The following is a 26,389-nucleotide window of genomic DNA, read 5'->3' as shown; positions in this document are numbered from 1 at the left end:
CACCTACACCGCCATTTTAATTCACGGTGAGAAAGGTCCTGAAGAAAGCCCCACAATTGTTTTACATGGGCTGAAACATGTTGATCTAGCTGATAACTGAGACGCAATTAACTGTGTCTTCTAGTTATCCACTCGGTTTTTATTATACCCTGGGCCACTGGGAATAAATAATCATCAGGTAGAGACCAAGACTGTAATCAGGTGTCGCAGCACAGATGAGTAGCATTCGGCTACTCAGCTGGGAACCCGACGAGAAAGCATAACACCAACTAAGTTGGTGTGTGAGGGTTCTTCTAACAAACCCTTGCGGTGTCGGGCACTGCAGTGTCGGACAAACTGCTAGACAGGTCTGTCCTAGTTGTTTTTCCAGTATTTACCAAGGGACAAGGACGGCCCAAAAATAGTCCTAGCTCTCCCATTTGTTTATCGTATCTCATTAGAGTGAACAGGCGTCCCGGATTTGCCCGGACAGTACTGGGTTTTCACCAGCTGTCCTGGCAGATTTCAAGAAATGTAACTCATGTCCCGGTTTTTAAAGAGGGTCGACTGAAAACGACAGGAGGTGCTTATTTATGTTTTTCAAAGCAGGGATAGTTAGCAGTTGTTTCAAGACAGCAATTTAAATAACAGACAAGCTACTGGGTTTGAAAATTTTATTTTATCTATGTTCTTATTGCCTGTTCTGTAATTCTCTACTGAAGAGCGTGTCATTCTGTGTGCTAGCTTGAAGTAAAATTGTAGTCCTTCTACTTTTGTGAAATGTCCTGGGTTTTGGCTTTAAAATTCTGGTCACCCTACATCTCATTGGTCAAGCCTGTAAGATGTCACTTTGTAATTTTTTTTACCACTGTTTACTAGGTAATGTAGTTTTATTCTTTTTTTGCTATTAGTATAAAAACATGAACAGAATCTATAATACTTGCCACCTGTCATTAATAAAATCTAGCCTTTCTTTCACTAAAGCTAGGGAAATCTCCATTACCCTTCTGGGGTTTTCAGTTTAACTAATCAGATAACTTTTTTAGATTTAATTGTTCTGATAAGTTTTCTTTTTTAGCTGGTATGAAAGTGAATTGATTCGTGCACTTATATTTGAAGCAGTTAATTGTATAAAATGTAAGTACATTACTGCTCCTACTCTTTTCTGTAGCATGCTGTTTGTAATATTACGAAACGCGCCATTCCAAGATGGCTCCCACCGTGCCCTTGCTTGGAGACTTTATGTGCGTTATAGGAACGGCGTACTTACGGACATCTGCTCTGCGTGAAGCACTTCCCTTCATATATGATGTATCCGTGATTGGCCGTTCTCTATAAATCGCACTTTTTATTGGCTTGTCTAAAACCCAGCACCTTAATAGAAGAATCCTAAAAGCAAGCGGCGTTTTGGTCCTTTAACAAGCCACCAAAAATACTGAATCAACCTACTGCGAAAATATAAGGAGCGTTGGGAAAGAAAGTCATCCGAGATCTGTCCAAAGACACCCGGCAACTTTAATTCACGCACGCTGCGCAAGCCTGTGCTGTCGCTGCCGTGGTGCGTCATTGTACTGCGCCCTCAGTCTCACTCTTACCGCGGAAGCGGGGAGAGCTCTGGCTCGCAGGAGCAGCTGCCGGTCTCTCTCGCAGGGGGGCTCTACCCGCATCCAACATGAGGCGCAGCAAGGCCGAGGTGGAGCGTTACATCGCATCGGTTCAGAGTGCCTCACCGTCCCCGCGAGAGGTGAGAGGCAACGGAGACGCAGAGTAGTGGTATATCACCAGACAGCCTATAGAGACCCAGAAGGGTCCGTCAAGCGCAGGTTTTCATTTTCTTGGGAGCTAGTAATGAGCTGTTGGTGTTCTGTAGACTGCTTGCTTGGGTGTCAGCGGCAGACGAGTTGCTACGGAGTTGTTCGAAGTAGACAGCTTCTATTCTCGGAATGGCTCGGTTACGTGCGCTGTCGCATTCTGGATAATATTAGTTTAATTCGTGCCTTTTCTACGTACTGTTTTAACTGGAGGCGCCACTTTTGAGCCACAGGTGCTGCTGAAGCTTACATGCATCGATTAAGATGTGGGGTGGGGTTCTACCTCTAACCTGTCAAGCAGTATTTTACTTTTAGTGTTCGACATGCCTACCTGTAAACTGTCAGAGACGGCTGAGCAGAGTTTAAGAAGGTATTTTAAGTGGTGTGAAGGAGAGCATAATGCTAGCTATGTTTTGGGGCTGTGTAGTTCGCGATGTCTGTCTCGACTTTCTTTGGAGCACTGGGCAGAGTAAGCAAAGTTGTTAGACTTTCTCTTTGTAATCATTGTGATTGCTGTAGCTCATGTGTTCCTTGATGCATTAATGGGAATCTATTTAATAGATCCCTCCCTCCCCAAAATGTCGTATATGGGACTGCGCTACCATATCGGTTCCTTATGCAATCCCTCCTATGAAATGTAGACGTTTGTTTTATGGAAAGCAGGAGATTCTTCCGCGTCGATCAATTCTGCAAATAGATAATTTTATCTTTCTTCCCACAACAACAGTGTCGAATACAAAAGTCACTGCTTCACTTATAAAAGTAGCACCATCGCCTACTTTAATCTAATGGAACCTTACTTGAAGGACTTTGTGATACATCCGTACCGAACGGCCTCCTTGGTTGGAGAACTTTTCCAATATTCCTAATTTCTTTACAATCTTTGTACTATATGTATTGTATATTATTATTTTCCTCCACTTTGCATATATAATTTGAGTGTTTCTCTATTAGAGAGTATGAGCGGGTGCACTATTGAACTCTTTTTATTGAACAGTTAAATCATATTGTTGATTAAAACCCAGGCCTTTAGTCATCTTCTTTAAAATCAGAAGATTTTAAGGATTACTGCAATCTTTGTTTGGAAATAGCAAGTCCTGCTGGAGCAGGTAGGTCCAGTTTAGCAGAAGCCACAGATACCAAGTAAAGTGTATCTGGCAAGCTGTTTAGAAACCAATAGCATGCAGATGTGAATCCCTTTTATGCTGGAGACGGTTCTACATAAGGATTTAGAAACGTTCTCAATTGTTTGTCATTAGCGTAATATTGTCCTCCATGCTTTCACCAGGAATTCCATTCTTATTTAACAGTGTAAGAAATGAAGGACTGTAAAGGTCGTACACAACTGTGGTAGACTATTGAGAATTAAGGATGGCCTGTATTGTTCAGCTAGACAAGTGTTTTGACGTGATTTTCCTCGCTTTGCACTCTGTGAACACCCATTTGTCCCACTAGAGGTGGATTTGTCCTATCACCTTTGCATTAAGATGAGTTAGAAAAATATTTATTATTGCTTATGTACAAGTACAAAGAAACAGAAGTAACAAGAGACAAACCCTTGAACCAACAGGTCAAGGTAGATGAACCAAATAGGAAAAAATGCACACGAAGGTGCTACTCAATCCCCTCAAAGCAAATCAACTTACACACTTGCCTGTATCAGTTCAGTAAATCTTTATTCGATGATTAAAAAACATCATAAAAGTACATATATACAACTTAAAAATTCAATTAAATAACATATCTGAACTCCATCTAAAATCACCAATATAGATTAAAAAGTTAACAAGGATTTTATCTGGGACCATTAATTAACCCTGTCCTCTTGTATTTATTAACCTCGCCGAGACTTTTTATAAAATTCATAATGCAACATAATGTACGAATGTCAGTTGCTCTTTGTAAAAAGAGCAAAGCAGTTTTAGCATGACGGAACTTTGCCTCTTTTAAAATATCTACCAAAAAATTTCCGTCTAGGCATCTTGTAAAAAGGACACAAAAGTACAAAATGAAGGGTGTCCTGCAGACACCGATTGTCGCAGCCGCAAGCACCCTTCTGCTCAAATGTTAAAGTAAAACCTGGTGGGTCAGCCAGTATGTTTGGTAATAAATTGAGCCTAAAACGAGACATTAAAAACCTATCCTGGGAGTTATGCATCAAATACAAATAATGTTCCATGCCCTCACTATTCTTAATGAGACAATGGGCGCTTACTGACCGTTTGGACAGTTCTATTCCTGCTCTGCGTGAGGCAAACTGTTCAAGCAACATTTTTTTAATCTTTAGTTTGTTGAGATTTAATATTGCATTTGGGTTGGTAAAGAGATCCTTCCGGTCTAGATCCTCTAACCTTGATGTATTTTAACCATGGGATCTGTAGACCTTTATCCCTTTGTAGACAATCCCTCATAATTCAATCCCTCATAATTAGTCTGCTTAGGTCTGCCTCAGGATTTGCCCAAATTCTTAACCATGCCATAATAGGGCTAAGCTTAACCTGATCCTCAATGAATGGTCTGCCCAGTTCTCTGTGCGCAATTACTGCTGGAGTGCTCTGGGCAATTTATAAAATCCTTCGCAGGTATTTGTCTTCCTCTAACTGTAGTTGCTTAGCAGCCACAAGGCCCCACTCTTCTGAACCATATATGGCTTTCATAGTACTTATCGAGCCATATAGGTTCATGACCTGTTCCGGGGACCAACGACCCAACCTTTGGGCAAAATTTTTTATAGCACCATTTGAGGATATCAATCTTGAGCACCGTTCTTCTACCAAGGTTTTAAATTTTAGTGCCCCATCAAATAGTAGCCCAAGATAAGAGAAGGTCTTCACCTTCTCTAAAGTGTGAGTCCCTATTTTATATACAAAGTTCCTACAGGGCTTCGTGCCAGCCAACATCACGAAGGACTTACTCAAATTCACTGAAAGGTCTAAAGTGTCCATAAAATTTACAAATCCATCAATTAAACCCTGCAAGTCCCTCGGAGTACCGGCAAGCAGGACCGCGTCATCTGCGTACAAAAGCACCAGTATATGGTGCGTTCCTGCTTTTGGGCAATCTGTGTTCAGGGCAATCAAGGTTCTCTCCAGGTTATTAATGTAAAGTGAGAACAAAAAAGGGGCGAAAATACAACCTTGTCTCACTCCACAAGTACATAGAAAGGGTTCTGTGTCCCCCCCCCCCTCCATGTTGTAGCGGACTTTGGCAGTAGTGTCCCAGTGTAGCTCTCTAAGAATGTCGATCAAACCTGGGTCAATTCCCATGTTACTCATCATGACCCATAGCTTGTTCCTATTTACATGGTCAAACTCAGCTGCTTAGGTCCATAAACCCCAAGTAAATAGCGTCATTGCTGGCTTTGGTATATTTTGCTACCAGCAAATAGAGGTTAAGACACTGGTCACTAGTGGACCTTCCAGACCTAAAACCATACTGGGTGTCCGAGATGGTATGATGCTCTTCCGTCCAATCCATTAGCCGTTCCAAGATTACCCGGCCCAGGATTTTGGCTGAGACATCAATCAATGATATTGGTCTATAGCATTGGGGGTTGTCCCTGTTTCCCTTCTTAAATATAGGGACAATTGTTGCAGTAGACCAGGAGTGGGGCAATCTAGTCTTAATAGCTGCATTTAACACCCTCATGAGGATGGGGGCCCATAGGTCTATATTACTCAAATACAGGTCAGGTGGAGTGCCATCAGGGCCTGGGGCTTTATTGCGGGTGAGGCCTTGGATCGCCTTGGTTATTTCTTCAAGGGAGAATTTTACAACCGAGCTCCGCTTACCATCCCACCCCCCCTCCTGGTCAGTGTCCTGGTTATGATTGTAAAGTCCCTCAAAGTGTGTCACCCACTGTTCGGGTAAGATGTTCGTTCCAATCACAGGGGTGCTACTATCCTGAAAACAAGGCCTGTTGATATCCTCCAGAATTCTGTCGTGTCCCTTCTTTCGCCAGCCTGCCTTAGCTCTGCCCACACTTCAGCTTGAAGGGAAACCTTTCTCTGCTTCAGCACAGTTTTATATGTCTGTCTGCAAAGGGCTACTCTTAGTTTGTCCCTAGGATTGGCTTTAAGGCTAGATTTTAGGTCTCTCAAAGCTCGTGAGCAGTTGGTATCGAACCATCTAGGCTGTGTTGTATTTCCCCTGGGGCCCTTTGCCTTCATTAGCCCCTCTACCAGGCAGGTTATTGACCCAAACGCCTTGACCAGTGAACACCCCTCTATCGTCTGATCTAGGCATTCGTCAAACAGTTCTTTCCCCTTGGCTATTAGAGATTTATAAAATGCCTCACTGTCAATTTTCGACCACCTAAGCCGTCTTCCCTGAACTCACTGCCCTCAACTCAGTGTACGGCTGTAGACTCTTCTTGGGTCGACCTCGGTATAGGAGTTCCAGGACTAAAGGATTGTGGTCACTAAATATACTCCAGTCAATCCTTACCGAGCTAATCCAGTTTTTTAAAAGACTGGACACTAGCCTGTAATCTATAAAGGAAGAGCATCCTCTTCCTTTAAAGGTTGGTGTGAGAGACCCATCTTTTCCCAAGCTAGCCAAGTCGATGGTATGTTCTAGGACATGAGTTCTTAAGAACTTACTAAAAGCTGTTCCCTCAGCGGTGTGTTCGAAATGTGGACCCTTCTCAATTGGGCAACAGGACCAGTCTCTATTTAAGGGAAACAAGCTCGGGCATAGATGGCAGTTTTGGTCACCCATAACTAATACTGTGGGTACTACAGCCCCTTTCCTATAGGCTAGCTCCTGACTAAGTCTGTGATCTAGTTCCTGGAATGCAAAGTTGTTTCCTTTCGCAGACCCTGTTTTATAAATATTGAACATTATCAGTCTCGGCGCGCTACCCGAAAATCTTACCGCCTGGAGAGTGTGCGATGACCAGGATGGAAGTGTCCAGACTCCTTCCAGATTTAGATCTACATACAATGCTAGTCCTCCAATTACTCTTCCTGATCTAGCATCTTGTGCTGGTACAAAGAAACACTGGTAACCTGCTATTTGAAAAGGGGTGCTTTCGACCGCCCAAGTCTCCTGCAAACTTATCTGAAACCCACTGAGATGAGGAACAAATTACCTGAGCCCCTCCGTAAAGAAACTAATCTTCTCCACTTCAGGAAGTCATTGAAAACGCTCTTATTTAGGGAAGCTTTCTATTCAATTTGATCAAGGTTTGTTATATCTGTACTTCCTGCTCACTGTTTCAATCGTTGTTACTGCATCTGTCAGAAGCGCCTAGAGACCTGACGGTGATTTGGCGCTATACAAACCTCAGATAACTTTCGCCATTCTTTATTATCAAATTTCCCTGCCAAGCCCGCTATGTTCCAAGATAATATTTTTAGCCCTCCCTCTGTAGGTTGTTCCCTGTGTGAAACTTTTCCACTCGGATTCTCAATAATTGGCCCGTCCTCAGATCGTAAAGGCACCAATTATACCCCCCGTCCCTGTGTAAATGGGAGTGCTCCAGCCACCCTTTGCTGGTGTTTCCCTGGTGTTTCCTGTGAATTAATTTTATCACCCTCCTTCTCCATTGAGTTGTCTGGATGGTCCGAAGACCTACTTAGTCAGTCGTTCTTGTCAAGGGACAATAAGGGGCTAAATCTATTTGTCCAGTCCGCTAGGCCCTGTTCTTTTGTCGCCAGGCCATCCAGGGTGTAGTTCCTAGCCCTAGGGTCATTTAGACCTGTTCCCGTTCTACCAAAAGTGTACCTTGGGTCGTGAGTGACACGTTGTACAGGGTAAAAATATCCCAGTGGCAGCGGTCTTATAGTGCTTGTTTGATTTATATTGCCACTATTTAGTATATACTAAACTAAACTGGTATCCCTGAAGTTCACAATAATGCAGTTGCCCGCCGTATCTTTACTTCTACTGCCTAACCAATTCACCCTTCTAACATGTAAGATCTCCCCACTTTTCTTGTCAGGTAGTGGCCTGTTCTGGTTTAGCCAATTTCTTATCTTGTTTTTTAATTCTGTATGTGTCTCTTTCTGTTCAGGCTTCAATTCCGGTACCCCACAAGTACAACTACGTAGGGGCATGCTTCAGGTGGTAAGTTTATGGTTGGCACAGGGCTGATAGTTCTTCCATTAATCTCCCGACTTGTGTGATGAGTCTCTACCAGTTTAGGAGTTGGGAGCTTTTTGTTTTGTTTAGCTCTGCCCCCTATCTGAGCCCATGATCCCTGCTCCCGGCCTATTATCAGCAGCCACTTGTATTGGGGGGGGGGGGGGGTTACAGGGAGGTGCTGCCTGTATCATCAGCCACCTCATATGGCTGTTGTGTTTATAAAATTATAAATGTATTCCAATTTAATCAAATTCTTATATATATTCAATAAAAATGATACAACACAAGACATACTGCACAACAACGCAACAACATGTAAGAATTAAAGGTTGGCCTGATACATTAGCCATTAAACTGTGTCTCTACCATATGTTGTCACTGTATAGTCATGAATTAATTTTCAATATATAATGCTGGCAGTGAGCCCCCATCCCAAGCAGTCTCATCTCTTCATATTTTTCTGTACTGACTGTCTTTTTTTTTTTTTTTTTAATAGAAAAAGAGTATTGTACAAGTTACTAGCACTCGTTATTACAGCTAGTCATAGTTTGGCACCTGACAAAATCTCTTCTGTACTTGCCTAATATAATCCGATTTGTGACGTTCTTATAAAAGAATGACGCTCTGCAGAAGTTGTAAGGTAGTTTTATTCTATACACCACCACAGGTTGCAGTCAGCTGGAGTCTGCTGTAGAACGGTCCGACTCGGTAATTAGTGCCGTAGAGCGGAGGGCGGACAGGTAAGAGCCTGACATTTTCTACATTTCCGCTAGGTCGATCTGGTAGCGGTCTAGTCTCCCACAAGGAGGGGCTACTTAGCCCTCTCGTCGCCCTGAGCGCGCAGCAGTCGCGCCAGAGGACGCGCCAGAGGACGCGCCAGAGAGAAGCCCGTCTGTGCCCGTCCATGACAGGACGGGACCAGGGGCCATGGCATTAACATCATCTGAAGTAAGTGACCCTATTAAATCTAGGGTGAGCTATACCTCTCAGGCTCTGATGGGTTTAAGAACTTATCCACAGCTAGACTGTGGGTTAAAAGTACACCCCCCTCCCGAAGGACCGTTTTCATGCAGGCAATGCCAGTTTCAGGCGGTATGTAATCCATGTTCTAGAACGATTGACGAACTTCAACATCATACTATACACATGACCACTGAAATTATTCAGGGCGGGAAGAACTTGTTGTGTAACATAAGGTCTTTTCCCAAACATTACATCGAGGTTTGGGACCTCATTTCTACACATGAACCTGATCTGTGCTTCCTCACTGAGACATGGCTTAAACCCCACTCTATCCCAGCCATTACCCTTGGGATCCCGGAAGGGTATAAAATGGTTAGATTAGATCGACCGAAGAAAGTAGGTGGGGGTATAGCGATTGCGCATAAAAGCAGCATTTCTGTTTCTGTTTTAGATCAGTGGTGTAACTCTGCTTTTGAAATGATGGTCTTTAACCCCTTCCGCGCTAATGACAAAGCCAGCTCGTCATGGGCGTTACCTGCGCTACGCGGATGACGAGCTGGCTTTGTCATAAACAAGCACATTTTCAAATTCCAGCGCACAGCGGGAAAACGCGGTAGGGGTTAAAATTGACACGTCAGCCAAATATAGCAGGAAGGGAGCATTAGTCTATCGTCCTCCAGGCCCCATAAAAAAAGTCTCTAGTATGTTGGTGGAAGCACTCGCTCCATATGTTGATGCAGATAAAGATTTTATACTGCTTGGAGACTTTAACATTCATAGCGAGATGAAAGACAATATGGAGGCACAATCTTTCTTGATGGATGTTTCTTTGCTGGGACTGAAACAGTGTAACAGTGGGCCCACACATTTGGCTGGGCACACTTTAGATCTGATTCTCTCTAACTTTCCGGGCATAAAGTGTTATGCGCCCAAACAAACGTTTTGGACAGATCATTCTATTTTAGAGTTTTCAATGCCTAAAATTGACATCCCCTCTAACCGTCCGGTACAAATTCCGACGCGCTGAAGGCAATGGCATAAAATATCTGAGGTAACCTTTAAAAAGGTGTATGTTGCTCCGAAAATTCTACTTACTGAAGACATTGATTCTGCCCTATTTAAATATGATTTAGCCACCTGCTCTGCAGTAGAGCAGATCGCCCCACTCAAAATATTTAAAAGTCGTCCTGCAAGAAAACAGGAAGTCTGGTTTTCAGAAGAGCTGCGGTGCCTTAAGCGTACTGCCAGGAAACTCGAGAAAGTCTGGAGAAAGTCGCACTTAGAGATGGATAAAACTAATTATCAGATGGCCATAAGAACTTACCACAAAGCCATCCGAGCTACACGGAAGAGCCATGTTACCTCACAACTGGAGGCAGCAGGTAACGATCCAAAAGTGTTATATCAAATCATAAACACCTTTCTAAAACCAGTAGCATGTGAAAGTGCGGATATGTCGTCCCAACAGCTATGTGACGACATCTCAAGTTTTTTCACCGATAAGATCGATGCTATCTATAAAAAAATTGAGGCATCTATTCCATCTAGAAATAATATTCTTGACATTAATATATCGGGTCAAGCAGTTGCGGCCGACTCTGATTTGCTTCTTAACTTTCCGAATATCACTCTGCCAGAGGTAGAGATATTGATCAATAACATCAAAAGTGGGAGCCCTTCTGATCTATTACCTGCAAGATCAATGGAAGAGGTGGGGAAAGTGCTTGGTCCAGATATTCAGAGCCTGGTGAACCTCTCGTTGGAAACAGGACGTGTTCCACGTGAGTGGAAAAAGGCTCTAGTTAGACCTATCTGGAAGAACACCGCCATCCCTTGGACTAATTTGTCCAATCTCAGACCCATCTCCCTGCTACCATTTCTGGGTAAAATCGTTGAAAAGCATACTAACAAGCATTTGTCCAACTTCCTGGAACTATCGGGAAGCCTTGATCCTTCACAGTCTGATTTTAGGCCGAAATTTAGTACCGAAACGGCCCTGCTGTCGATAACTGACGATCTTCGTATGTACCAGGACAGAGGTATTTCTGTTGTCCTGGTGCTGCTAGATTTATTGGCAGCGTACAATACTATCTCTCATAAGATCTTGATCGAACGCCTGACTGTGAAGGGACTGGGGGGCAAGGCACTGGACTGGATAAAGAGCTTTCTCTCCGACCGCACCCAAAGTGTCACCATGGGTGAATTTCGGTCGGATGAGGTTAAGATCACAAAAGGGGTGCTACAGTGCTCATGTTTGAGCCCAACTCTTTTTAACACCTATGTGGCACCCCTGGCAGATATAACTAGAGCCTTTGGCTTCTGTCCAGTGTCTTATGCTGATGATACTCTGCTGCTTTTTCCTTTTAAATCACTGACCCCGGAGGTTATACAATCTTTCTCCGAGGGGATGAAAGCAGTATCCCAGTGGATGTCTTCCAACTTCCTTCAGTGTAACGTTGGTAAGACTGAGGTGATTCTTTTCGGTGAGGCCAGGATATTATGGTCCCCTGACTGGTGGCCTTTAGATTTAGGACCAGTCCCAGAACCAAAACTAGTAATCAAGAACCTTGGGGTACGTCTGGAGCCGGAGCTGACTATGAAACAACATGGAAATAATACGGTGGGGTCCTGTTTTCATGTGATAGGGCTCCTCCGTAGGATATTCCCGCTCCTTCCGGACTCATTAGAAATACTCTGGTTCAGGCTCTAGTGATCAGCCGACTTGATTACTGTAATGGTCTTCTGGTGTCCGCAAATGAAGAGGTGTTGGACCGACTGCAAGTTGTACAAAACACTGCAGCTAGGCTGGTCCTAAATGCTCCCCCTAGATCTTCATCTAAACCTCTGTTGAAGAAACTTCACTGGTTATCCACCTGCCAAAGAGTGAAATTCAAGACTTGCTGTATTGTACATAAAGGACTACATGATCTAGGTCCTGCCTATTTAGCTACTAAATTTGTCCCATATGTTCCCACTCGCTCCCTTAGGTCAAGTGAGCAGTTGTTGCTAAGGATACCTAGGGTTGGCAGGACTAGAATGGGTGGCAAGGCCCTGTCAGCGGTTGGTCCTACTTTGTGGATCAGCCTCCCCCTCCAATTAAGACAGTGTCTTGATCATTTTGTTTTCAGAAAACTATTAAAAACTGTTTTGTTTCAGGTCTAACCAGTTAGGTTAATAAAACTTAATGATCTGCTACTCTGCGAGTTTTTGGCCCTGTACGATTATACTGTCCCGGTTTTGCTTCTGTTGTCTTTCAGCGCGGAGATACTCCTTTGGGAGTTTATTTAAGCGCTTTACAAACACGCAAATAAATAAATAAATAAATAAACCTTCAGGTGACCGCTCCAACCGTACATTCCAAATGGGTCAAGACAGGAGGGGGGGATTGGGAATGTAACCACAAGTAAATTAAAACACCCCTCCATTGGCAGGAAGATAACAGAGTCATTTACAATAAATAACAGAATATTGGAAAAGCAACTAAAAAGAAAAATAAGAAACAACAACCCATATGACTATAAAAACCCTCAGATATCAAAAAGATATAATACAGTAGAGCACGAGGGAAGGTCGATATACATGTAATTACAACAAGGGTAGGCAACAATTTAAGAAGCACATTATTCAATACTGTAATCATTATGCCATGCCGGGGAGATGTTAGCTCTCGGAGATCTCCTTATAAGGTTTATTTCGATATTGGACTGTACACCCCTTGCTGCGGCACCTCCTGCTGATTTCCGAGTGATTTTGTGAGAAACAGTTTTGTCCATACCCCATATTTGATCGTTCTCAAAATGCACAGCGTTTCTCCTTACCTGAATTCTTTTCGGAGGCTCTGAGAACCTGCAATCATCTTTTCTCCATGGTTTGGGAAGATCTACTTGAACCCATTTTCCCTCTCTAAATGCAGGGGTTTAACACATTTGGTGATATCATATGTGTTTGTATTTATACTGGTGCTGGTTTTTTTTCCCTAGAAATTTCATTCTTGTCCACCACACACACTCTTCTTCTTCAAACACGCAGCGGTTAATTTCATTTTGGGAGTTCTACATTTTTAAGGAAGCCGAAGGAGAGACATTGTCTTGAAGGGCAGGTTTGGCAGGTGTCCCAATCACTTCGCTCTCTGCAAACATTCCCTTATCATTCGATTCATCGTTTCAACAAGCCCATTCGCTTGTGGGCAATACAAAGCAGTTTTTTATGTTGTATTTGATGGTACATGAGGAACTCCTTCATAAGATCGGATGTAAATTGTACTCTGTTATCCGTGCCTAGAATACCTTCCTCATAGAAAACATCCGTAAGAAATTGGATAAGGGAATTAGTGTTGATTTGATGTACACACTTTGACCACCCAACGCATGTAGTAGTCAATTAGTACCATGATAAAACGTTTCTTCAGCCTATTCGGGTTCAGTGGGCCTATTATGTCTAGAGCCGGTTTGGACCATCTAGTTTCTGGAACCTTAACAGGAGAAAGGGGAGGCTTCCTGTCTTGGTGCGTCTTATCACTCCTCATACAGTCTCCACCATGGTGTCCATGCCTGGCCACCAGTATTCCAGTCATACCTTGTTTTTGGTGAGGCCACATTCTAAACGTTCTACATGTGCAAGGTCAATAGTATTTTCTCTCGAGGGACTATCTTTTGAGCCCTGTACTCTGTCACACCCTGTGTACTCTATCCGAATCTAACCTCCCAATATTTGGATAACTTGGCAGGGATTTTATTTTTATTATTCAGCCATCCCTCTTGTATGTCGTTTTTTGCTGTTGATGATGAAATCATTTCATCATCCAACATTCTGCATTCTTCCCAATCATCCTTGTTTATACTTGTCAATCTTAGTACTATTTTCTTGTCTTCTGCCGTGTTGATGTCTCCCTCTTCCCCTACAAGTGAACGAGAAAGAAATCGCAACCACATTTTGAGCACCAGGGACATACTGTACTTTGAAATTATAAACTTCCAGCCCTGGGTGTGGTTCTGGCATATCCTTTGGTAGTAAATGCTTATATTAAAGGCGTGTGGTCAGCTTTGACTGTGAAAGGCATGCCCCATAAACATAATTTAAAAAGTCTGACTGTCCAGATTCATACAAGAGCCTACTTCCTCACAACATAATATTGTTTCTCCTCTCCTTTCAATGCTCTGGAGGCTAAAGAGACCATTTGCTCTTTACCATCCACCCATTGTATAAGACTAGCTTCTAAACCCTTATTGCTGGCATCTGTGGATGGAATGGTGGGTTTGATAGGGTCTAATCTTCCCAGAGAGTAGGCTTCTGTTGTGCTGTTTTTTTCAGAAGTTAATGCTGTTTGGTAGTCTTTGTTCCACTTGAAAGGGACTTTCATCTTAAGCAAACTATTCATAGGCTCTACTATACTGGCATAATTCTGTATGAATTTTGAGTAGTACTCTGACAGTCCCAAAAATGGATTTGAGCTCTTCAACATTGGTGGGAGCTGCAATATTCAGGATGGCCTCTACTAGACTCAATTTGCATTTAATAACATCACAGGAAATAGTGTGTCCTATGTACTCTATGTATCCCACACCAATTTGGCATTTTTCTTTCTTTTATGGTTATGCCCTGCATTTTGTAGCCATTTTGACACTTCCCTTAGCATTTCGTTGTGGTCCTTTACGTCCTTGCCATAGATGAGGATGCCATCCTGGAAACATAAGCTACCTGGCACATCCTTTAAAATGTGCTGCATGATCCTTTGAAAAGCGGCCGCAGCACACGCTGGTCCGAAGGGCATGCGTAAATATTGGAATGCACCCAGGGAAGTTCCGAATGAGGTGAGGTGGCGTGATTCAGGGTGAAGCTCCACCTGGTGATAAGCGGAGGATAAGTCAAGAACGCTGAAACAGCTAGCACATTTAATTAAAGTGAGAACTTCATGAATCTGAGGAAGTGGAGGTCTATCCACTCATATATTCGTATTTAAGTCCCCGAGATCCATGCACAATCTTACGTCCTTGCTAAAGGATTTGATCGTTAGAACTACCGAAGCCAACGATTGTGAACGCTCTATAGGTTCAATAACCCCCTGCTTTTAAAAGTCTATCAAGTTCTTTCCTCAAAAGATCATGCATCAAGTGAGGAATAGGTCTAACTTTGTGCTACTGGTTTAGCCTTTGATTTGAACTTTATGCTATGTTGATTGTCCTTTAATGAGCCCAATTTATCTGCAAATACATCAGGAAATTCGCTGCAGACATCATAGCCACACACAGCAGGGTACACAAGGAGTTCTTGGTCAGGACTGTTGGGATCTAAGTTGATCCCCAGCTCTTTTTTGTGTCTCCACCCAAATGGACTGGACCCTTTTTTGATAACATAAATTCTTCCTACAGTGTTCCTTCCTTTGAAACCAATCTGCATCGTGGTCATACCCAATAATATATGGGTTCCCCGTTGTAGCCCCTGCTTGATATCAGGTACTTCAGTTTATTCTTTTTGCCAGGAAAAAAGTCGGTAAACAAATCATTATAAAGTCTGTAAGGTGAACATGAGTGTGCGAACACAGTTCAGGCTTGTTATCAAGGGTAATTCTGCATGAAGGGCAACTCACTATATCATTTTTACTTTTGAATTCAAGCACCAGTTTAGTCTCGGGTGGGTTGGTTGGTTGAACAACCAACACTGGTGTGGAGCATAGTTCTCGGCGTACTCTAACCAAATGTCCCTTCTTCCCACACTCAGGGAATACTACTGTTCTGGCCTGACAAGTCAAATTATTTGCAAGATGCCCTGGACTGCCACACCTGTAACATTTGAGTTTATTACCACTGGGCACCTGGCTTTTGTGTTTCCCCCTTTATCTTATTTATTGATTTCTTTGTTGATATCCTTTTTATTCATTTGCCTCCATTGTAGTGTCAGAGCCTGCCTTTATCTATTCAATACAGTCTGCAGTGTGTTCTCAAACAAGCAATTGAAATTGATGTGACTAGATCAGGAGTACAGCTAGTAACTTTTCTTGGATTTTAGAATTATTGGTTCATCTGACTAATTGATCCCTAATCAGCAAATCAGTTAATTGTTCAAATTCACATGTTTTGGATAAGCCCTTCAAAACAGCAATATACATTTTGACTTTTTTCCTTGAATTCTGGAGAATAACTTATGTCTTTCTAACACCACATTTTTATCAGTTTTATCAAAAATGCTTCTCTAGTCCGTTTATGTTGACTTTATACACATTTTCATCTTAATCACTATTCTCCCTATCTTGGGAAGACTCTGTAATGTTATCATATGTTTGCATCCTTCTACCCCTAGGTTATGGAGTAGAAGGTGCTGTTTACGAAGGAAGGTGATTTTTTTCTCCTCCTATAGCTATGAGCTACGACTTGAATAATTATTCTCCACTGTTTTCAAGGATATTTGGGTTCTCCACATCATTTAAAAACGGATGTGGTTATGACCCATTAGTTACAGTCATGGTGTAAGGGAGCGGCTGTGGCCTACCAGCTAGGGCGGTCGACCTCCAATCTAGGGAACTGGGTTAGTCTCTGCAACGATGCTCAACATCCTGTGATTCTGGGTTAATCACTTAATCTCCATGTGCCTAACCCCCCCAAAAAATGAATGTGTCCTTCTGTAATGCAACTGGTGCTCATGTAAAGCGCTCTGATACCTGATACCTTCGGGTCAAGTTCGCGCTACATAAAACTCTGGGGGGAAAAAAAAAAAAAAATAGCTTATGTTACTCCCTATACGTAAAGCTCAATAGAAACTGAACACTTAAATCACACAGAAACTGGATGTGATTAAATATCTACTTGCTAACTAACTTTCTCAATTGAATGATATCTACTTGCTAACTAACTTTCTCAATTGAATGTAACACTCCAACTATGTATTAATAGAAACCTCAAATATTCTGGTAAGGAAGAACTCCCTAAATGTACTGTACAAACAAGGCTTTGCTAAAGTACAACTCCATACTACGTGCGCTGTGCCTGTCAGCGTGAAGATTGCAGACCAGCTTTAAGTATATGGCCGATAGTAGCTGTGTCATGCAACGTGAAACTATGATGGCCAAGTGTAATTGAGGTTCCCTTTTTATTCACAGCTGGCAGGCAGGTTAATGAAGCTGTGCCTGTCAGCGAGATTCTTTCACAACATGACTTTTGAGAACATTGGAGAAATCAGCATACTCGTCTTACTCATGGAATGACAGGAACAGCTGTCCCTGTCAGCGCAGTTGAAAATTGACTTTTTCTTTTTATGTAGAGATTTGCAGTGTGAACCCCTCAGCAAGAAGTGATGAGGAAAAGAGTGGCCGGCTTTAGTGCGAAAGGAACGCCGTCTTGGGCTCAGGAAGATCTTGACTGACAGCTGTGCCTGCCAGCGCGATGAAATGGGCAGGTTACCGCTGAGGTGGGCAGGTTACCGCTGAGGTACATGCCCCTAGACCGTCCTCCTGATACAGAAGACAATGACATGACAGGACAGGACATGACCGGAGAGCTGGGCCTGTCAGCGGTGGTGGTCGGCTGAATTAACACAAAAGTAACTGCACTTGCTGACCAAAGTAATCCGGATACACCTCCATAGGGCGTGGTTGCCACCGGTAGCGCACAAGAAAACTTCCAATAGGTCTTCGGCTCCACACGGAAAACACACTGCAGCAGCGCAGCCGCACCTCTCCTGAGTTGAAAGCGCTAGTCCGACAACAACTCAGGGCAAAGCTTCTGTTCATTCTTCGGCTCCACACAGAACCGCAAGAATGATTGCGCAATTGCCCCCCAACAGCACTGACACACCTCCCCTGCGTTGGCAGCAATGATCCTGCAGCAACCCAGGGCGAGGCTTTTGTTGAGGAAAGCCCGCCGTGCCACACAAGGGAAGGGGTAAAAGTCAGTAGAAATATGCGGAGAGGCTGTATGTGAAAGATTTAGCTGGGCATGAAATTGTGGATACAGCAATTTGTAATACAAGACAGCCCATAGATTTTCGTTGGAGAAGGAACAGCTAATCGTAAATTAAAAAGTTCCAAGTTTTCCAGTAAATTAGTAGAATGAGCCTCTCTCACCGTATCCAGATGCACTGTTTAATTATACCACTGCTACTGGAGTACGGCTCGGGTTGGTGGTGTAGCTGTCCTCACACAGTAAAATTGTCACCTATATTATAAAAGAATGATGCTGTGCAAAAGTTGTAACGTTGTTTATGAACGTCTATACACCACCACAGGTTCTAATCCGCTTTAGAACCTTCAGCTGACAGTTCCAACCGCACATTCCAAATGGGTCAGGACTGGATGGTGATCCAGCCGGTTACCAATTACAGGAACCCTATCACCATATAGTCACCAGGGCCCATAAACACTCCCTCATTCACATAGGCTGGTTATCACCGCTGGGGGTCCATTTTTATATATGCTTTAATAAGATCAGTTACCTGTTTCATTAACTAATCTTTTCACTGATCAAAAAGTTCTTTTCTCTGGTCAATGGACCTGTTAGTTGTAACTAGTCGATGGTGAAATGACATAGGTTTTTTTATCTTCTATTTTATTAAATAACCACAAACTCTGGAAATGTTTTATTTAGTTGAAATCATATGAGCCAAACAAATTACAGTACGAACTCCATCTCTCCGAGGAAGTAAGATCAGTTTACCCAATATTTAGTTATCTATTTTAAATGAGATTATCACAACAGCACCTCAGGAAAAATAGGATAGATAGAGAGAGAGAGAGAGAGCAGCACAGTGACATACTACACAGAAATATAATGACCTAGCATGGTGTGGAAATCAGCCCCATGGCCAAGAAATTGATGGGTCCCCTGGAATAGATCAGGTGACTATGACTTCAGGACAGGATTCAGGACAGGATAGATGACCTCTTCTGGATTAGACGCCTGCATTGCACCCCTCTCTGACACAAACTTCCTCCTCGATTCTTCCGGGATCATCTTCTAATAGATTACCTCCTTGATTCTTCCGCGATCATCTTTTAATTATTTGGCTGAAAAATTCTAAGTCTGCTTCTTCAATATTCGATCAGCACTCGGACAGGATCCCTGTCTCTCAGCATTCTAGTCTTGCTGCGACTGTTCACTGTTCTAACTAAACTACCTCAATTATACCTTTCTAATGGCATGTACCCCCCCTAAATGTTTCCACTTTATGAAACTCCTATTCCTGATTGGACAAACTAAGGGGAATGATCATCACAAATTTCTAAGTTTTTAAAATATTTTTCTTTAGATCTTTGTTTTTTGTCCCCGCCCATCAATTTGTTTTCCCAAGCTTTATTTCCAACCCCTATTCACATTTTCATCAACAACAATGTATACATATTACAGTTGTCAATTGAGTTTGCAGGATGTCCAGCAGGTTCCCAGGACGGCCTTGGACGGGTTTCAAGATTTGACATCATGGGGTCTGACTTGGCATCACTGCGCCTGCGTGAGAAGGCACATGTAGTGTAGACTTTAGCATCGTTCAGAGGCCCAAACACAAACTAATAGAGAGGTCAAAATAAAACGTATCAATTTCGAAATAAAAATGATTTCACTGTATATCACCTATCTCTACTCTAATCCCATTTACTTATAAAGACTCTCCCTGCGTTATCATTTAGTAAATAGCTAATTTTAGTTTCAGCAAACCAAATGCTTAGCATGTGAGCTTCCAAGCGGCCATTTTAGATGCATTAGCGCAGAAGCAGAATTTTTCCCTCCAAGTGTAAAGCTGTCATTCTGCGTAGATGCAGTTGACACATGCGCAGTTTCCCTCGTTAGCAGGCATTTTAAGTTCCATTCAGGTTACTTGTTAGTAAAACACATATGCAAGCTTCGTCTAGCTAAAAAATATATGTAATGTGGTGCATATTAGTTACACAATACATTATTAGTACAACGTTACGGGTTTATATGAGTGGATTGCACCCGAGCAAGTCTCTTGTATATGAGTCCTTGCTCCATCAAGGGGGGTGGGGTGGGAATGTAACCACAAGTAAATTATAACACTAATATTGTGCCAACCAGTGTATCCTGCTATCTTCCAGGCAAGCTCTCACAAGATTGTGGTCCTTTCACGTAATTGGGCCCCTTCACAGGAGTTCTTACTCCTGCCATAATTCTCAGTTTATCCTGGATTTCAAATCTGACATAAAAAATCCTCTCCTGCTTGGTAAGAAAAGTCTGATTTTGAACTGAGTCCCCTAAAGACTGTGAATGTGCAGGCTTTAGTTACTTTGCATTAATACATATTTGCCTTTTGGTGCTATATATGTATGTAAAGGTTGTAATTTTTTTATTCTTTAATATGTCAGTTTTTCTTGAATTCCTATAAGGTTCCACTACTCGTACTTCGTGTGTACAATTCTCATCACTTATGCAAAACCTCAATTTCTGTTATCCCCCACCCACTCAAAATGCTATATATCACTTATGTCTTTTAAAAAACATTCATGTTCGAAATGTTATGTTGCTAAATGAATTGTCAGGACTGAGTGTGAATTGCTTCAGTTCATAAGCAAGTGATTAAGAATGCTTTAATTTGATATATATATATATATATATATATATATATATATATATATATATATATATACTTACGATGTCTAGTACATACAGTTTTATTTTGCTTTTAATTTTATCGACTGAACCCAAAGGTCTCTATGCTTGAAATATAAAGTACACTCTGTACACTGATTCATCATTAGAGTTCAGTTTTTACAAGTGGCTGTGGCTTCTCATACTTTTTTGTACTTATTTCATTAGTGCAGATGAAGTTAGAAAAGGTTACACTTTAAGCAAATAAAAACAAACTTTATTATTGACTTACTACTGTTACCTGCCCTCTCTGTGTCCTAGACGATCATAGATGAGAGGAAGAATGAACTTTTATATCATAATCACAGAGAATGTTATGTTAGAACTATGCAAAGTTTTAAGATAGCAGTTTCTCCTTGTCTCTGTACTAAATTGCTTTTAAATATAGCTCTTAGTATTGAGCTTCTTGCCATTTTTAGGTTCACAAAATGAAGCAGACAGGTCTGTAGGGCTGGACCCAAGTCAGCTGGTGTCTGCAGTCTTCTCTGATGGTGTGACGATATAGTGTCTGGCTCTTCTTAGGTTGTCAGGATTCAGATTTCAGGGTCTGGGAGAGCCACCAAAATACTAGATTTAGTGGCATTATATGGGAGTGACGGGTAGGAACTAATGAGTCCCTTACCTGGGGTGTCTACACCCTCGGTCATGTCACCTTTCTGTGGGAGGAGGGCATAGTCCTAGTGCTGATTCAATAAGCCCCACCATCTTCAAGATGGCGAACACTGAAAAATGTGATTCAATACGCCTCTAGCACTTGAGGTGTGGAGTTGGCGAAGGAGTGCACACCTCCTATTCTCACTTAGTTTTTCTGCCGATTCTCCCACCAAAAATGGGGGTTTGAACCCAGGGCTGCCATTTGCTGCTAGCAGCAGAGGCTGGGGCCGCATTCCGAAGGTGGCAAGGCCTTTTGAAGCTTCCCTCTCGAGCACTGTGCCCGCCTGTCGGTGGAGGTGTCACCTCCACCCAGGATGGGCTTTGTTTCTGGCCTTAGAGAGCAAGTGCTCTCTCTTTATGGGTCTAGAAACATGTTAGTGGTGGCAGGCTGCCTAAAGCCAGTCAGAGACCACACCAGGGTTGTTAGGTTTTTAGGGGGCACCTCTGAGTGCATGTTCTAATAAATCCAATGCTGGCACCAGTGTGTGTTTATTAACCTCTACCGCGTTTTCCCGCTGTGCGCTGGAATTTCAAAAATGCGCTGTTTATGACAAAGCCAGCTCGTCATCCGCGTAGCGCAGGTAACGCCCATGCCGAGCTGGCTTTGTCATCCGCATCGAAGGGGTTAAGAGGAGGTGTTTGGTACCAAACACTCCTGGGTTCAGTGAAAACCTGGTGCTGGGGAACTTGGGTTGGCCAGTTTGCAGTCCTTGTACTCTTTATGGCTTCCCTAGCAGTTACAATATTAAGAATAGACTTAAATACTGTAGGGGCATATCTGCCCATGCAGATATGTCTACACTTGAATATATAGTGCACACTACCTTAGGACATGTAAGGCCTACTAAAGGCGTGACTTACCTATAACGTAAGCAGTGTTGCTTAACATGGCACACAGGCGCTGTGTCATGTTGACTTTGTAGTTTTTCTCTGCACCAAGGTATGCAGGCTGCAGTGGCAATTTGCATCGCCTTGATGAGGGGTCCCTATCGGACCCTCTTCAGTCTCAATGCCTGCGGTACCATTTACTAGGGACTTACAGTGGGGTCTGAAGTTGTGCCAATCGTGATACAGTTTTAGGAAAGGAGTTCTGGCACAGGGGACCTGGTTGGCAGGGACACAGTGCACTTTCAATTGGAACCACATCATTTTCCAGGCAAAAAATGGGGCACTATCTCACATTAAGGAAGTTATGGAACTTTAACCATCTTTTTTTTTTTTTTTTTGTTTAAATGTTTTTATTGAAGGTTTATATTGCATTACAACCATTATCCTAACAAGTGTATACCGTTTTTGAGATATGATTAAGACAAATACAGTAATTCAGAGCTAGTAGCTATACTTCCAGCAGTGGTGACATGTCTATCGATCGTTGAGGTTATCATCTCAGGTATAGTCCCTGTGCATATCCACGACCCTCGTTCAGTGGGGAAAGAATCTAAGTCTACCCATCAGTGCACCACTATGCAGGGCATGGGTCCTATGGTGAGATTGTTTGGAATGCCCAGGGATTCTGTGTGTGTTTCTCATGTATATCTGTTGTGGCCCTGTCTAAGCTGTTGGTGTATGCATTCCCAGGAGCTGCGTATCGGAGTCGAATCCTCCGAATAGTGAGGGGAACAACTAACTGTTGGGGGGGAATGAACTGGGGATTAATGCTGCGGATATCCCATTATGGGGAGAAATGTTGAAGCTAGGTAAGTGGTGTGGGCGGTGGTTGGTGCAGGGCGGGTGATCGGGGCCGACGGCGGGGAATGGTGCATCTCGTGGGAGTGACGAGGCCAGCGTTAGGCGACACCGCATTCTAGGGGCCAGCATGCATTCGTGAGGCTTCTCCAGACTGGCCCTGTGGGGAGCTCGGCGGGAGGTGCATTTGAGAGGTGGGTAGGGAGGGTGGTTGTGTTGTAACATGGGTGAAAAGATGCAGCAGCTGCGCCCATTCAAGGGAGATGGGGTGTTTACGCATGCCTTTTACCTCCTCGTCTCTTAATACTTCCTCCTCCGCCGCCCCCCATTTCTTCACTGCTCCTAACCATGCTGCCTCCGGGGGTCCCTCCGTGGCTCACCAGTGCATGCTATACCTCTTTTTGCTAGGAGGATGGCTAAGGAGACGAAACGGCCAGTTACTTTCTCAGTTTTCCGTTTGCGGAACAATCCCAAGGCGCTAGCTTCCCACGTGGGCAGGGTTGTATTACCAGTTACTTCTACAAGGATACGGTGTACCCTATTCCAGTATTGTGTAATGACTGGGCAGTCCCAGAACATGTGTTTGAAGTCAGCTTCGGGGGTCTGGCATCGGGGCAGGCGAAATGTGTGTCAGGATAGAACCGGTGAAGTCGCTGCGGGGTGAGGTATGCCCTATGAAGTATATTAAATTGGATGTTCCGAAAGTGGGCATTTCGAGAGACTTTTTTGGGATACTCAAATACTTTTTCCCACTCCTTATCATTAAATACCCGACCGACTTCGTCCTCCCACGTCCGTCGTAGTGAGTCCAAGGGTCGCAGAAGAAGCTCTCGGATGGCCTTTTATGGCCATGTGACCAGGTGCCTACCCACCCCCATATGTATGATAGTGTGTCGGGGGTTCACCCTCCCGAGCATCCCAGAATGGGCGGCAACTGTCTATGAGCTGTCGGTGTAGGAGGAATTGGCCAGGTGGGAGATCATAGAGATCCATCAATTGGGCGTACGGTATTAATTGTCCTTCATCGAAAAGGGACGCCAAGTCTGTTATGGAGTGGTCCGTCCAGACCTGGAGATTGCGGGAAGTGTAATAACTATCATTGCGGGGGAGACCTACCAGCGGGAGTAGCGGTGAGTATGGTGGCTTCTCTTTGGACATTCGGTGGATCCTGAGCATACATGAGCGTGCCACCGTCACCTGCAAGGGGTAGGTGCGCAGTGGCTTTGTGCCTGGGAGCAATAGTCGGTGTATCGCCGGAAGGGGGATTTGGCCGCGCTCTGTGTGTGTTTCCCCGACATGGCGTACCGCCGTCCAATAGGACAGCCACTGGAGTTGCGCCGCCAAAAAGTAGGATTCAAAGGATGGAGCTCCGAGGCCACCCTGGGTGGTAGGAAAGCAAAGCGTGGATAGGGCCACCCGGTGTCTCCCACCCCCCCAGATCAGTGTTGTGAGGAGCGTGTTAAGTTCCTGAAAGAAGGATCGTGGCGGTATCACCGGAAGATTGGCAAAATGATATAGGAGTCGTGGAACTATTATCATCTTTGCAAGTGCGATGCGACCTATGGGGGCTAGTGGCAGCGTTTTCCAAAAGCGCACCGATGTTCGCAGTCCAGCCAAGACCTTACGGTGATTGCCATCATATCGGTCCGTGTGGGTGTGATACAGCTGTACCCCTAGGTATCGAGGTGCCGCTGTACACCAGGCGAGTGTATGTGGGCCCATCAGGAGGTCGTGCAGCGCTAGATGTGGACTTAGGGGGAATATGGTGGATTTCGTCCAGTTAACCTTAAGACCGGAGGCCGCTCCGAAGTTCTGGAGAGTCGACCAGATTGTAGATAAGTCGCTTGTGATGTGTCTGACATATATCAAGAGATCATCCGCATACAGTGACACGCAGTGTGTGATGTCCGCTGTCGGTATTCCCCACGTCTGCCCTTCCTGACGTAATTTAATTGCAAGTGGTTCGACTGCTAGGGCGAACAGGAGGGGGGATAGGGGACATCCCTGTCTGGTCCCTCTGTGTACCTGAAACGGGGTCGATATGTATTTGCCTATCCTAACCCGAGATGTAAGGCCCTGGTAGAGGAGTTTGGTGTACTTCAACAGAACCGGTCCAACACGGGATCTGCGTAGTACCGCGAAGAAGTATGGCCAGAGTAAGGTATCAAATGCCTTTTCAATATCTAGGATCAAGCAGGCGGCATTGGGGAATCGTGTTTTCGTATTATCTTGGACGTGAAATAACCGACGTATGTTCTGTGAGGTGTTTCGTCCCGGGACAAAACCGTTTTGGTCGGAGTGCACCAGAGGTGGGAGGATTTGGGTGTATCTGTTTGCTAAGACCTTCCCTAATAGCTTACAGTCCGTGTTTAGGAGCGTTATTGGTCTATATGAGGCCGGGAGGACTTGGTCTCTATGCGGCTTAAGAAAGGTTACAATGATAGACTCTCGGAGTGACCTCGGGAGTTCTCCTCGGACCAGCGCCTCGTCCAACACCGTCACTATTTTTGGAACAAGGTGCACTGAGAAGGTGCTGTAGTATACAAGAGGAAATCCGTCCATACCCGGGGCCTTATGTCGTGCCAGTTGTCTAAGGGCTTCGGTGACCTTTGGGGCCTTAATCTTCGAGTCCAGCTCTTTCCTGGCGGTTCGTGGGATATGGGGGATGCGTAGGGGGCGGAGGAATCGTGTTATTTCCCGTTGGTGGTCTGCTTGTGTCGGGACTTGGTAGATAGTCTCATAGTAATCTTGGAAGGTGTGTAAGATATCTATTTGTGAGTGCCTGGGGGTACCTGTGTGGTCAAGCAATTCCGTGATCGGGCTCGTGGTCCCTTCCTGTCTGGCTAGCCATGCCAAGAGCGCGCGCGCCCTGTTGCCCTCCCTGTGTGCCCTGGCTGCATAGGCTCTAAAGTTATATTTACGCAGATCTCGCAACGCCTCTGCGTAGGTGGTTCTGGCTTCCGCTATTTGTTCGACAGTGGAGTCGGTGGTGTCTGGTTGCCTCGTGAGTGTTGCTAGGGCCTTTTCTGCAGCTTGCAGGGTTCTGTCTAGTGTTTTACGGACTCCAAGTATCTGTTGGATGCAGTGGCCTCTGGCTGTGACTTTGAATGCATCCCATTCTATTAGGCTAGACCCTGCCGAGCCTGCGTTGATCGTGAAGTGTTCGCTGATATAGGAGCCGTGTGTGTGTCTAAAAACCTGGTCGGAAAGGCATTCACTTGGTAATTTCCAGGTTGGTATAGGAGGGTGCGGGGGTCGCCATCTAAGCGTCAGGACATGTGCATCGTGATCTGATAGGACTCTGCTGAGATAGTCAGTGTTGTACGAGTGGGAACACTGTCGTAGAGCAGAGGAACTAATCAAGACGGACTCGCAGATTATGGGGTATGGAGTGAAAGGAATACAGGCGTGTGTCCGGGTTGTGTTCGCGCCATGGGTCTATCAGGCTCCAGTGCTGTACCCACGCTTGATATTGGGTAGTCTGTTTATGAGCCGGTGAGTGAATCGGGGGGGGGGGGTGGGATCTATCTAGCTGGAGGTTCAGGGCGCAGTTATAGTCCCCTCCGAGGAGCCAGGGGATTGAGATTTATTGGGTAAGCACTCCTGTAAGGCGCGTCCAGT

The 26,389-nt window shown here is 44.2% G+C and overlaps 1 protein-coding gene across 2 annotated transcripts in view; it reads left to right on the top strand.

Moving 5' to 3' along the window:
• The first annotated feature begins 1,550 nt into the window (after positions 1-1,550).
• LOC144773229 (E3 SUMO-protein ligase RanBP2-like) overlaps positions 1,551-26,389 on the top strand; it is an 827,846-nt gene continuing 803,007 nt past the window's right edge. Inside the window, exon 1 of one of the 2 annotated variants that reach the window (XM_078658128.1) lies at positions 1,551-1,723. In XM_078658128.1, coding sequence (XP_078514254.1) covers positions 1,652-1,723 — 72 coding nt within the window. In that variant the 5' untranslated portion in view covers positions 1,551-1,651. The remainder of the gene's footprint in view (positions 1,724-26,389) is intronic. The other variant, XM_078658127.1, reaches the window with a different exon arrangement.

The sequence above is a fragment of the Lissotriton helveticus genome, chromosome 8 (genome assembly GCF_964261635.1).
Source record: "Lissotriton helveticus chromosome 8, aLisHel1.1, whole genome shotgun sequence".
Classification (NCBI taxonomy): Eukaryota; Metazoa; Chordata; class Amphibia; order Caudata; family Salamandridae; genus Lissotriton; species Lissotriton helveticus.
Note: the sequence above shows the minus strand (reverse complement) of the source record. Positions and strands in the feature narration are given on the sequence as shown.